General features: G+C 39.4%; 1 protein-coding gene across 8 annotated transcripts in view; it reads left to right on the top strand.

The window, feature by feature from the left end:
- The first annotated feature begins 12,490 nt into the window (after positions 1-12,490).
- MANBA (mannosidase beta) overlaps positions 12,491-13,273 on the top strand; it is a 52,144-nt gene continuing 51,361 nt past the window's right edge. For 6 of the 8 annotated variants that reach the window (XM_033513887.1, XM_033513885.1, XM_033513883.1 and 3 more), the window contains exon 1: positions 12,492-12,707. In XM_033513887.1, the coding sequence (XP_033369778.1) occupies positions 12,525-12,707 (183 nt within the window). In that variant the 5' untranslated portion in view covers positions 12,492-12,524. Of the gene's footprint in view, positions 12,708-13,273 lie in introns of all 8 variants that reach the window. The other 2 variants (XM_033513888.1, XM_033513889.1) reach the window with 2 other exon arrangements.

The raw sequence follows: 13,273 nt of genomic DNA, 5'->3' as shown, positions 1-13,273 counted from the left end.
TTTTTGTTCTAAAAGAAGCATTGTCTTGTGCCATTAGTTTATCTTTCAGCAACAAGGGCATTATTAAACATCTCTTTCCTCCCCTCTTCCTTCATATTTTTCCTTGTTTAATCTTTTTGGTCTCCATTCTTAACATCCATAGCTTCATTTTCTCTAGTCTTGTACTATCACTTTATTGTGCATCTGTGACTTCTCACTGGCACCACTTTTGCACTGCTTATAGTTATGTACATTCTGATTCCTTGTCCCCACATGGATGTGGAAAGCTAGATGTAAAATAAATGTTAAACCTTAATTTTTATAAAAATTTGAACATGTAGTTTGGACATGGTTTGTTCTGGTTCTAAAGTATGAGAGTGAACTTGAAATACTCAAGTTTAGTTGGTGTGGAATTTAGAAACCTGGGCTCTCTTTAGCAGTATATGCTGCAGTGACGACTTTCTGAAAATTACTGATGAAGTTGCAGTTCATTTCTGCTTTGCTAATCAGCTTACAGCATTTTGCTGGGAAATTGGGATACAACTACCAGTAGCATTACAACTGAGGTAAAAGTTTGTATTTTTAAGCTTACAAATGTGCTGCTCTCAATTGTTTCTTGTACTTGTGTTGTTTTCATGTTAATTACTTTGTCCTCGGAGTCACAGCCACTGAAATCACTTGCATGATCAACTAGGAAGATGTTTTGTGAGGTGGAAGGCAGCAGGTGTTAGAGAACACCAGCAGTGTACATTATGAAGGGTCAGCAAAGAAGGAAACAGTAAAATATTATGTGGAGGGTGGAAATCTTGTTTGGACCAGTACCTGTTTGTTTTTTGCATCTGTCATGCTTCCACTGTAATAATTTTTTGTAATTAGCGAGTGTATGTTTTGATAAAACACTGAGGATGGATTGTAGATATTCTAGATGCATGCTAAAGATCTGAAGTGGGAAGTGGCAGGTGTTTTGTCCCTGAAGCAGACTCAGTCCTGTCTGGTGCAGGCTTCTTGCAGGAGTCACATCTGGGCTTCCTGTTGAAGCAGGGAAGCAAGGGGAGGAGCTGGTAGACAAGAGCTAATAAGGACAAGGTGAAGAATTCAAAAACTTGTCCAAAAAAAAAAAACCACCATTTTTTTTTTTTTTTTTTTTTTTTTTTTTTTTTACAATGAGTACCTACCAAAACCCCAGGTACTCTAAAAATTACATAATGGATCTTGGTTCCTGTAGAACATAGGGAGGATGGAAAAATTTCAATTTGGACTTGATGTAAAAAATCAAGGTTTTGGAAATGTGAGTTGTCCTGTCCTGCTGTGGTAATTTTTTTTTTTTTTTGTCATGATAAATGCTGTGATAATAGCTTCAGAAGGGTCAGCTCCATACTAGAAAACTTGGATTAAACAAAATCTATCTATTTTAATGACTTCTATTTGTGAGTATAGAGAACAAAATGTGAAGACATGTAACAGGGAAAGAAACTACAGTGTTGTTCAATATTTTTTTGAGATTGATTGCTGTGTTTAATTGGGGTTTGAATTTACCAACATGATTGCAGTCAGTTTGTTCAAGTTTCACTTGAAAAACCTTGAGTGGTTTTAAGTACAAAAAAGTATTTTTGGGATGCAGGAAAAACTTGATCTTTAGTATTGTCTAGGGATTTTTCTGTCTTCTGATGCACACAGCATCTGTTTTTGTAATAAAATGAGTATACACATGTTTTTGCATGCTTGAGTAAAAACATTCTACTCAGTTGCACTGTGCCATAGTTTTTATATTAAGATTATAGATGCTAACTTTTTCTGACAAGTCTGGCTTTAAGCAGACCACAGCAGCAAGCTCTGGTTGCTTTGGAGGTATGGATCTACAATGATTAAAAAGACAACCAGTTAGTAGATGGGTGTGCAGATGTATAGTATGGGTCCTGTTAGACTGAATAGTTGCTTATGTAGAAAGGGGTTTGCATTAATTAGCAGGTAACACAAGGATTTAAACACAGCCAGAAATGGTCTAACTCCATTGTATTATTTTTTGCAGCCTCCCTTCAATTTTTTTCTCTCTAGTAATTTTATTTCAAACTCCTACTGCTTTAAAAAAATAGTGTTTTAACAGGCATTATCATCTGAAGCAGATATTTTAGGTCCAGCAATGTGGCTGGTGATTCAGAAGTCTTCAGTCTGCATATCCCTAGTAAAACTTAAAGCAATAGTTGGGATTCAGCTGAGGATTTCTTGCTCTGTTTATAGCTGTCCAAGAAATATTAGTTGTTTTTCCCTGATTCATTTGTAGTTTCCATGCATGCAAATGAGGCTGAGACAAAACCCTCTTTATTTAAATTAAACAAATTAGCACCAGAACAATGGAATGAGATAATGCATGATCAATAAAGGATCTTAAGGTATAAAGGTTGTTTTACTAAAACACAGACTATACTAATTCCTTCAAATGTGAAAACAGACATGGTTGGATTTATCTGCATTCTTTGGTTCTTGGTGTGGTTGAATGGATGGTATTTTACCCCTGTACCTTTTATATAAATATAAAATAGGTATAAATTGAAGAACAGCTGGATTCAGATCATGATAGGCAATTGCATATTTTAAAAGGTAGGTGGAATTGTGTCTAAAATACTTTAAAGTATTAGGCTGAGGTCTTGTATTTTGGCAACAGTGCAGGACCAATGCAGAGAAAGCATGGGAAAATAGGAACAAAACTGGGTAAATAAATGATGTAACGGGAACGTACAGAAGGTAAAAAGATAAGCAAGCCCGTATTACTGTGAAGCGAAAATGTCAATTCATGTATTCTAGTATAAAAGCAGTTGGTTTCAAAATGATCTGGAATTAGATTGTTGATAAATTAAAATTTTAAGTATCTATTTTAGCCTGACATAGAATAGCAATTCAGAATAACCCTGAACTGGAAAACCAGCTCAGAGTGTAGATAGATAAGCTCTTGGAGGTGTGTGTAGTGTAGAACAGTTTGTAAATTGGTGTTTGTGATGGTTTACCTGATGCCCAAAAACTGACTTGGTTAATGCAGCAGTAAATTCTGCAGTAACTTTGGTCTGCTGTGCATTTAGAAGCAAGCACTCAGTCTTCTGCAGGGGTAGTTCAAAGTTGTCAGTGTCTTTTTTTCTGTACTGCAGTGGTTGGTTTAATACCAATCAGTTGTGGGGGAAAGAGTTTAGTAGCTTCCAGATCAGCAGGAGTAGAGGCTGTAACTAATTCTAGAGCAGCTGTCTGCCTCGGGTAGGTTAGAAGAGGTGACAGGCATAATCTTCACAGTGATGGGTGCCAGAAGTGAAACACTGAATTTGATAGGACAGCTCTGTAAAGTAATACTTAAAAAATTCTCCAGTAAACATCCTTCTTTGCCCAAAATAGCTTTTGTTTGTTCGGGGTATTTTTGCCTGTGTATTAGAAGTATTGGTGAGACTTCAGTATCTTCATACAGTGAAGGATTTTAATTCATGATGGGACAAAGCTTTATCAAGATACACAGTTGATCAGAATATATTGATTTTCAACAACTTCTAATACTGATCTTTGATCACTGGGGTGGTTTCTGTGCTCTGAAAGAGTAGGCTCATCTCTTTAAATGGTTTCTGTGGAGAGTGGATCCCCTTCAGGAGCTTCAAACAGAACTACTCAAGCTCTGTAATTAGGAGTTCTTAGGTTTGGCAGATTAGGTAATTCTGGCTTTTGCCTAAACTTCATTAATCTTATTAACTGTGAGACTTAATGTGTAGAGTATGAACAGTTGCTTAGAAGTTGGTGATACAATGTTACCCTCATGGGAGGAAGGATAGCTGTAGATCTGGATAGGTGGTTTTGTTCCAGCTGCTTTGGCAGGCAAGAGTTGTGCAGAAAGAATTTCAAAATGCTTTTATTTTTATCAGGGATGGGAATTCTGACTTAAGTTCAGTCTCAGATGTGATTATCTCATATTTCATGTTTCGTTAGAGGCAATGCAAAAATTAAGCTGTAACCTGTGTTTTGAAGAGCTGCCTAACAGGTGATCTCTTAGAAAGCATTTGTAGACACTGAGTATGGTAGTTTGATGTATGCTGAGGAGATGTCTGTGCTTGTTTGTAAATTAAGCCTGTTTTGTTTTTTTCCTCTCTGGCCAGGTAAGCCTCAACACTTCTTATCTTACAGTCTTTCTTGCAAGTCAGAAATGAAACTGTTCAGTCATGAGTCCTGGGGATTATTTTTTTGTTCTGTTTGTTTTGTTTTGTAGGGTATTGGGATTTTCTAGAGAATGTTCTGGAACACAACTTTATGCTGAAAGTGAAACTAGTCCTCTTTAGATCTAAAGGAGGAACTGCAATTTGCAGCCTTACATATAGAACTTAATGTGTGTCTGTAATCCCTTCTTCCTGGCAAATTTTTGAAGGTAAATAGCGAAGATCTGTCATAGCTCTGGCAATGATCAATGTTCAGTGCAAAGCTGTTAGTTCTTTGGGGAAAGATACTCTTGCTCGAACAAGATTTGCAGATTACTTGCCGTGGTATGAATCCTGCTCTGACAGTGAATGCTGAAAATGAATTCACAGATACCTCAGTAATTGAAGGATCTGTTCAGTATAACCATTATTTTATTCTTTTTCCTACTGGAAGATTTGGAATGCTCTTGTTGGAGTAAGAAAGAGGGCCAGATCTCTTCATAAGGTTCTAGATTATGTGTCTGTACTCAGAAGAACATTAAGGAGAGGATCACTGTTAGTGATTGTAGGAGTTCTCAGGTAACAAATCTAGCAGAACATGGCAGTGATATTTTTCTAGAATGGATTAGTGCTGGGTAAAGAATTGAATTTGGTATTTGGGACTGAGTGGTGGTCAGTCTCTGTGTCTGTGAAGACTTAAAGTACTATACCTCTCAAGTATGTCTGGTCTAAGCTCAGTAACAAGATGCCAGAGCACAAGTGCAGATGATGAGTCTAACCAGCATTAAGAGGTAGAACTTGTGTAAGCAAATAGTGATTTCCCTGGTTTTATTGGTTGGTTGTACTAACTGCTCTGTTTTTACAGTTTGAGTTGTATTTCATGGGGATATCTCTTGAGTTCTTGTTTACAGCATGATTTATGTTTCCTGAGAATCCATTCCAAATTCATTGAAAGCAGCACTTCCAGGCATCATCCCACAATCACAAGCAATTGAAGTAGAGAGGCAGGTAGATGGCTGCTCCCTAACTTAGTTCTTTGTGTCCTCTCGTACTTCATATGTGCTGCACTTCACACAAAAAAATACTATTTGGGTGCACAGGATGTGAATTTTTATACCCTTAACTATTTATTTGTAAACTGAGAAAAAAACATTCTTTTTGGCCTATCTATAAATGATATGAGAAAAGCTTTGAGAAAATGCAGGCAACTCTGAATCATATTTTTGCACATGATATTCTTTCCAATACTGATAAGAATGATGTAAAAAAACATTCCAAATTTTCAGAGTGGAAGCATGGAAAGACATGTTTGTGGAAAAACATTGAGCAGGTACCTCGAAATTTTTGGATGCAAAATTTTAACTTGAAGCAGCCTTTTTTGTTTGTTGGTTTGGTTTCTTGTTTTTGGTTGTTTTTTTTTTTTTTTTTGTGTGTGTGTGGCTTTTTTTTTTTTTTAGTGTGACTGAAGTGACATCCTAATATCTTACAGATGCATTTTGCTGTGCTTTATGAGGGGTGGGAGGGGAGGAAAAAAGGAAGGTGAAAAGAGAAGTTGCCCTTTGCTGTTCAACTTAAGCTACATCTCTGGTTCCCAGGGCAGGAGACCAGATACAGACATAGGTTAGAGCTGACCAATCAACCTTCCTAAACTTTTTCTCTTTTCTGCAGCCACCCTGCCATGTTTCTCTTCACCCTTTAGAGACCTGAACTTGTTTTTGCCATGTACACTTACCCTGCTAGATAGGGCTTCTCTGCTGCCTTCCCTGATCTGATGGGGAATGTCTTTCATGTGACTTAGCTAGGCAGTGCCTGGAGACTGAATACTTCCAATTTACAAGCTGGTATTTTATACAATTGCTAGGGTGAGTAATGCCTCTTGAAGTGCAAAGAATGAAGAAAAGGGGAAGGGGTAGAAAAACCTTTTACTTTATCACTGCAGTAGTTCTACTTAGGAAGTGAGCTTGTAAAAATAATGAAAAAAAATAGATTAAGAAACTTCCTTAGGTTTTTAAGTTATGCAAGTACAGGTAAAACAAAGGTCAGGTATGTATTAAGATTAGGAATCTAGAGTGCAGGTATCCAGAGCCAGAGTGAAGGGTGAAAGCTCAGTGTTGTAAGGGTCAGTGAGGTTTTAAAAAGAAGTTCCCATGAAGCATATGCTGACACATACATCATGAATAATTTAGGGTGTGGACAGAGGAGAGGGCAGCCAGCTGTACTTAATGAGTCAGCTGCAGCAAACTGATAAGCTCTTCTCAAAGAGTTCTGCTGAGAGGAAGTAGCAGTAATAGTTGGTGGTTACAAGATTATGGGTCATTGCCGGGAAGCTGTAAGAATAAACAGTGGATCAGCATCCTTGGTAATGAGAGAACACAACAAAAGAGGTCTTGAAAAGCCTCCAAGTTCAAGCTGCCAGCAAGACGTTCACTAAACAATGAGTGACTTTCTAGTCATGCAGTGGCTTTCTTATGTGAGCATTTAGCTGTCCACTGCTAACTGTGAAGGCAGGAGGTGGCAGGAGAAGCTTGGTTGTACACTTCATGTGTCTGACCAGATATGGAAAACTCCAAAGTGATTATTGTGGAAAAAGATGTCAGCTTGCTAGGCATAATGAATTATGAATACTTCATTAAAGTGAATTGCCTAAGATATATTTTTAATATAGTTTTAAGTATCTTTTTGATGTGATTGAAATTCCTCAGGGCATTTCCAGGCCTTTTAAACTGTATTTGTCAGTATGACCACTGTTGATAAACTGTACTGAAAATATGCTGAGAGAATCAGCATAATAGAATTGATTCTTCATTGATAGATAAGTACTCAAGATAATTTTGTGTCTTGAACTTCTAAGTGCTTAATAACATTCTGGAGTCATGATAGCTTCGTGTGATGAAGAAACCCTTTCACTGGAAAGCAGCTGTACCTTTGGAAATGATTGTTTGCTGAATGCTGTTTATTTTCCTAATATGTAAAAAGTGCCAAAAGCTTAGGTGGCTGTTCGCTGTTCAACACATTAATTAAAACTTTAAATACCTTCAGAATATTGTGGCACTTCTGTGAAATGTTCTGTGGACATCATAATATATGCTGAGTATTTTATGCAGAGGTTTAATTGACGTTAGTGTATCTTTGTCCTTTCATTAGATATATATTAGTTTAGACAAGCTGAAGATCTTTGCTCTTGCTGAAGCAATCTCAGAAGAGGTTGATTCCAGGCAGTGATCTCTTGTGGTTTTTAGAATCTCTCTAAAGGCTGCTGTTGCCTTTGTGCTTATGTATAGTCCTTACGGTGAGAAGAGTTCTTCCATGAAGAGTGACATCTGTAGCAGCAATCAAAGGCATAGGGACTAATCCGAGCAGCAGATTATTTGGATCCACTGGGCTGAGAATTCTGCCGTGAACAAAATGTGAGTGAGTAGTATTTTAGCCATGGCGACTCCCTTAAAGGGGTCCTTCTTTCACCAAGGACTGAGCTGAAGAGACAGGGTTCTTTTCAGATCCCTAAGGCTTTTTTAAAATGTTGCTTGCCATAAAACTACTGCCTACCTTTCCTTCTTTCAGTGCAAATATCAGAATGTTAAAATTCTGACTAGTACCAAAACAAGAAATCTAGTCAGACAGTATGACAAGGTACGAGGAAATGGAACGAAGGTGTATTAGGGATGTTCAGATTGGACATTAGGGAAAGGTTCTTTACTGAGAGGGTGGTCGGTCACTGGAACAGGCTCCCCTGCAGAATGGTCACTGCATCAAGCCTGACTGAGTTCATAAAACATCTGGATGTTACTCTTAGTCATATAGTTTAGTTTTATTCAGTCCTGCACGGACAAGGGAGTTGGACTTCTGATGATCCTTATGAGTCCCTTCCAATTTGGGATATTTTGTGACCCTCCTAGTAGTCTTTGTATACTGCAGTAGTCCTTTCCTTTTTGTTGCCATGAGAATCAAGCACATAATGGTTTTTTTTTAACAGATGGGTGTGTATATAAAAAGTAGTATTTTTAGTGCTATTTATGTATGAAGTAATTTGGGGGAAAAAAAATAGAACCCATATTAAAGTATGCCTGTTTCATAAATGTGCATGAGTCAATTTCTGCAAGTCTTACTCCAGCGACATTTGCACCAGTGCAGCAATTGATAGGGCATGCAGCATCCTGGGCTGCATGACAATGTAGCTCTGTTATGTAAAAGGGTTTTCACTAGAATCATTCAGACAAGTGGATATTTTTTCCTGTGTAGCCATGTTCTTGGCTTATGCTGTTGCCTAAGTGGGGCTTGAGTTGATTCAGTGAGGACTTGGTTGATTAAGAATTCTGGAAATTCTTAAAGGTGATGAAATAATCAATCTTTCAAGAGGGGGGAAAAAAAAGTCTTCTCAAGTACCCACAACTTTCAGTAAAGTTATTTTGAATAGTCCCTGGTGCTTCCATTAGAGTGATTTTGGTAGAAGTGAAGAGTTTGTCTTAGTGCTGAAGCCAGGTGTATTAAGCCACACTGAAGGTCTGAGAAACAGAGGTCCTGACCTGCCCCAGTGGTTTGTTTAGGGTCACTTGAATAAGAAAAGAAATGCAGCTCCCAACTGCTTCAGCAATTCCAAGTCCATTTATTTTTACTCTTCTAGTTTTTCAGCTACAAACTTTTGTTGACATTCTCTTAATACTCACTTGCACAGAAAACATTCATTACAACATTAGGCTGGATGTATGCTTCATACGTAGTGTGATTTATCTGGTATGTCTTGCTCTCAGTGGGTAAAGTGCCAAGCATACAGCTCTGTGAAGCCTCTCAAACTTCCATCATGAGGAAAACAGTTTGCTACCTACAGATACCCACATTTTGAGAGATTTCATTTTATACATTCAGGGACAAGTTGTCCATTGTACTGTGGTCACAGATGACTGTACAGTTTTGAGCCTCTAAGAAAGGCTAAGCAACCTGTTTCATAATGTCTGCATTTGTACTGCTTATTTTCTGTAAATTATGAAGAATCAGTATGTTTTAATGAGAATTGGGGGGGAGCTTGGACAGCACTGTACAAGGTACTGATTTTGCTGCTTATGAAACTAAGGGTAAATGGCAATGAAAGCGTTACATCATTCTATAAATAGATTAGGATTATTTCAGAATTGGTTATAAAATAAAGAGAATAAAAGCTGTAGGAATTCCACCTTCTAAATAACATGATTTTAGAAATCTGGCCATGCTGGCTTTGAAGATCCTTAGGCTTTTTTGTGTCTGTTCTATGGAAGTGGTGATCCGACACCTAAATCCTTTGGTTTAAGTGCATCTTAAGGCAAGATGTTATGCAGAGATACAAATACAGGCTTTTGCCCCAGCATGCCTGATGAAGGTAATACTCAAGACATCACCTGTTTTCCTGTTTATGAAATTTAAAAATTATTACGTATTTTTTGCTTTTCCCCTTCCATTACAGCATTTGTCCGCAGTAGTAGCTTCCTTTCTACATAGTTATTTTTAATTACTCATGATTGTTAAGTATTGGGTAATTTTGTTTGCTAAGGAAATCCCCTTGCAGTGGCCTGCAGACTTTGTCATAATTACAAAAGAAACTTCGGGCGTACCATTCAGATTTTTACTTTGTATTTTGCTCATGATAACCTAGTACAAAATTCTCTTCTAGTGATGCATTAATAGTTTCCTCGTCTAAAAGCTATCTTAATTTATTTCCTCATTTTATTTTTAATATCCTTTTGGATGGAGCTCAAGATAAGTACAGAATAATTTTCTTTAGAAATAATTTAGGTATCGTATTTTTTATAATATTTAGATAGAATGTTTAGAATAATTTTCTTTAGAAATCCATAGCTGGAGAGCTCCCTGCATCATATTGTCTTTACTCCAGCATGGAGAGTAACTGTTCTGCACAGTGGTTCTGTTCTGCAGATGCAGTCAGAAAACAGAGGTTTGGAGTTATGTTGAGGAACTGTGGGGCCTTCTTATGGATATTCTGTGCTGCCTGAACGTATTTACACATACAGACATGCATACACTGATATTGCTGCATCTGTAGAAAATTCCCTAAGTTAGATGATCCTTTAGTTGCTTTGCATCTTTGACAAATGGTGTGTGGTGGTGGTATCTGCAGCAGCACACAGTTACCAGAAGAGAGAGAGAGCATGCCCTGATATGGACTGCTGTGAACGCATGTCCTGTTGGGCTTCAGAGGTGTTTATACCTTCAGCAGAAGAATGGTACAGGCTGGACAGGTGGGGGCAGTAACATCTTGAAGTACTGCATCCAGATCTGTGAGAACCTCTTTGTTTAAAACCTTTACATGAACTCGTGGAACATGGATTTGAAAGTAGCATCGGCCTGTTGTAATGACAGAGATTGCATAGCATTTGGAAACAAAGGACTTCTGGATTAACATGGCAGAATTTGGGCAGCTACAGTGGAACTGCTCTGAATTTATTCTAATAGAGCCAAAGGCATGGTTTTGCCTTCAGCTTTTTGTCTTAGTTGATGAAGAATATCTGCTTGCAGTATTGTAAAGTAAGAATTGTAATAGCCTCCTAAATTTGTGGTATTTCAGAGGGAGGGTTAATACAGTACATAGAAAAAGAAAGTACTCGGTTTATCTTGTGTCTTAAGATTTGAAAAGATTAAACCACAGCCTTTAAAATTCCTATCTTGGAACAGCAAAAATGTCATTTGTTTAAAAATACCCTCGAACAAACAAAAAACAAACCCTAAAAAGTGGGACATGAAAATGAGACATGATTTAACTTAATTATAAGCCTTGAACAAGGAAACAGCATGTTCTCAGAATACTTAATTAGAGCATTGTTTTTAGGTTGAGGTTTTTTGATGTGTGTGTTGCTCCAGTCAGTTTTAAGCAGAAAGAATAAAAGGCAAAACACGGGGAAGTGCAGTAAACATTTTGAAATGCAGTTTCCTTCTTACTGGGAACCTATCATGTGACTTGCTGAAAAATATTTCTTTAAAAAAGAAAAACTGCAATTGTTTTTTGATAGCTGTAAATCTGCTTCTTGAGAAATAATACCCTGTAAGATCTCTCAAGCAGCACTACAATGTTTAAATGATTTTAGTGTTGTATCAGTGAATTTAAGCAAAGAACACTGAAATGTTTGATTGCCCTTGAAGCATTACTCATCAATAGATGAGGACAGAAACAGAATAAGGCTTTCTACTATTAATGTATAATAATTTTATACTCTGCACTATTAAAAGAGACAAGATAGTAATTTTGACTGAATTCAGCATGCAAAGCCAGTTGGGGTAACTCAATCTTGGATGATAGCCTTTTTTGGCAATCTCACTAAAAGACAGCTGAGAGTTGAACTGAAATGGGAATGGCGTTTCAGTTAGTCAAATGTATTGAATGTGGCTTATTCTGTCTTAAAATTACACACATGGTAACTTTTAACAGCTAAATTTCTGCATGGCCTTCTGCTGCCCAGCACTGTGGGTCCCAGCTACCCCTTTTTGAAGCTGACTGCAGAAATTTTTTAAGACAAGAAAAGATCAGCTACTGTCTTTGAGTCAGTATTTCTCAGAACTGCACCCCCTCTTGTGATCTCAGAGGTGAAAATAATGACTTGTGGCTGGATTGTGTACTTTTTAAACAGAGCATGAAGTACCATGGGTGTTACATTTGGAGAGTAGCTAAAGTCTTCCACAGAGCTGTTTAAAAATTTATTGCTTTAATTGCTGCTTTTGGGCTGCTAGGGATTAACCTAGCAATGGCACATAGGAAAGCTACAGCGTGATTTGAAAACCACACTTGTACGTTCTTCCTTGGGAGTGCTGATGTTTGTGTCCTTTCGCAGATGAATTTACTTAATTTTTATAAACAAAAGCCACAGCCCTGCTTTATGAGGGAACCACAGTACTTTGAGCTGTCCATGACTTTTGTTATGGTTTTATATGCCTCTGTAATTTTACAGAAAAAAGAATGCGTAAGTCTGAGGCCATATAAAAGCCTCAAGACTCGAGGAAACCAATACTGACAGAACCCACTGCGGTGTTGCCACAACTCTTCCTCGTCCCTTCCCGCCTCCCTGCCGTTTTCTAGAGCTCCGAGTGCATTTGCTGCACCTGAAAGATTCGTAACCGTATTAGAGCGTCTCCTATCACTGTTCCGCCCTGTCTCTTGGAGGCAAAAAGAAACCCAGCTCTCCCCTTAGCCGACGTGCTCGGGCAGGGCTGTGCAGCGGCCTGCAGCGCGCCCCGCCCGTTGCCCCTCGCGCTCCGCGGCCGCGCTCAGCGCTGGGCCCGGCCGGCCTCAGGCCCCGCGCGCAGCCGCGCTGCATCGCCCTCAGGAGCGCCGGCGTCCTCCCTCCCCTTCCCTCCCTTCCGTCCTTGGAAGCACCGCCCCAGCTCGCTGCTCCCGGCGCTGTCGCCATGGGCTCTGCTGCGCTGCTGCTGGCGGTGCTGCTGTTGCCGCTGGCGATGGCCGCGGGCGGCCCGGAGGTGCGCAGCCTGCGGGGGAGCTGGCGGCTCCGCAGCGGGAACGGCTCGGTGTCGCTCCGAGCGGAGGTGCCGGGCTGCGTTCACACCGCGCTGCTCCGCCGGGGCCTCATCCAGGTACGGTACTCCGAGAGCCGGGCCCTGGAGCAGCCCTTCCCGCCGTGGGCAGTCCGCCTCAGAGCGGAGAACCCGGCCCCCCAAAACACAGCTCCGTCCCGGCAGCTGCCCGGCCGTTGCAGGCTTGGTCGGCATCGCCGGGGCAGCAGCCAGGCTTCGTTTGGTGGCTGCACTGTCCTCGGTCCCAAGCCGAGGATACAAATGGAAGCTTTTTTGTACGTGAGATTGTGATTTTGACACGTAGCCAGGGTGCTGACACCGGATACCTGTAATACCCTCACAGCATGAAAGTCATGCTTACCTACACTGGTCCCTCAAAAGAATGAAAAGTTAAACCTATCCTCATAAAGTTTGACTTGTTGATGCAATAAGCTTAGGGATTTCAGGCCATTAAACAGCTCCTTTAAAATTTGCAGGGAATATCAGAATAGTGGCGATTACATGTATACTCATTCTGCCTAAGGAAAGTACAGTCTGAAACAGAAGTTAAATTTAAAGGACTGACTTCTGTCCTAAAACTTTGAAGAAGCTTTTCTGCTTCTGTTTGCACTTGCCTCTGTTAAATT

The sequence above is a fragment of the Parus major genome, chromosome 4, assembly GCF_001522545.3.
Source record: "Parus major isolate Abel chromosome 4, Parus_major1.1, whole genome shotgun sequence".
Taxonomy (NCBI): Eukaryota; Metazoa; Chordata; class Aves; order Passeriformes; family Paridae; genus Parus; species Parus major.
Note: the sequence above shows the minus strand (reverse complement) of the source record. Positions and strands in the feature narration are given on the sequence as shown.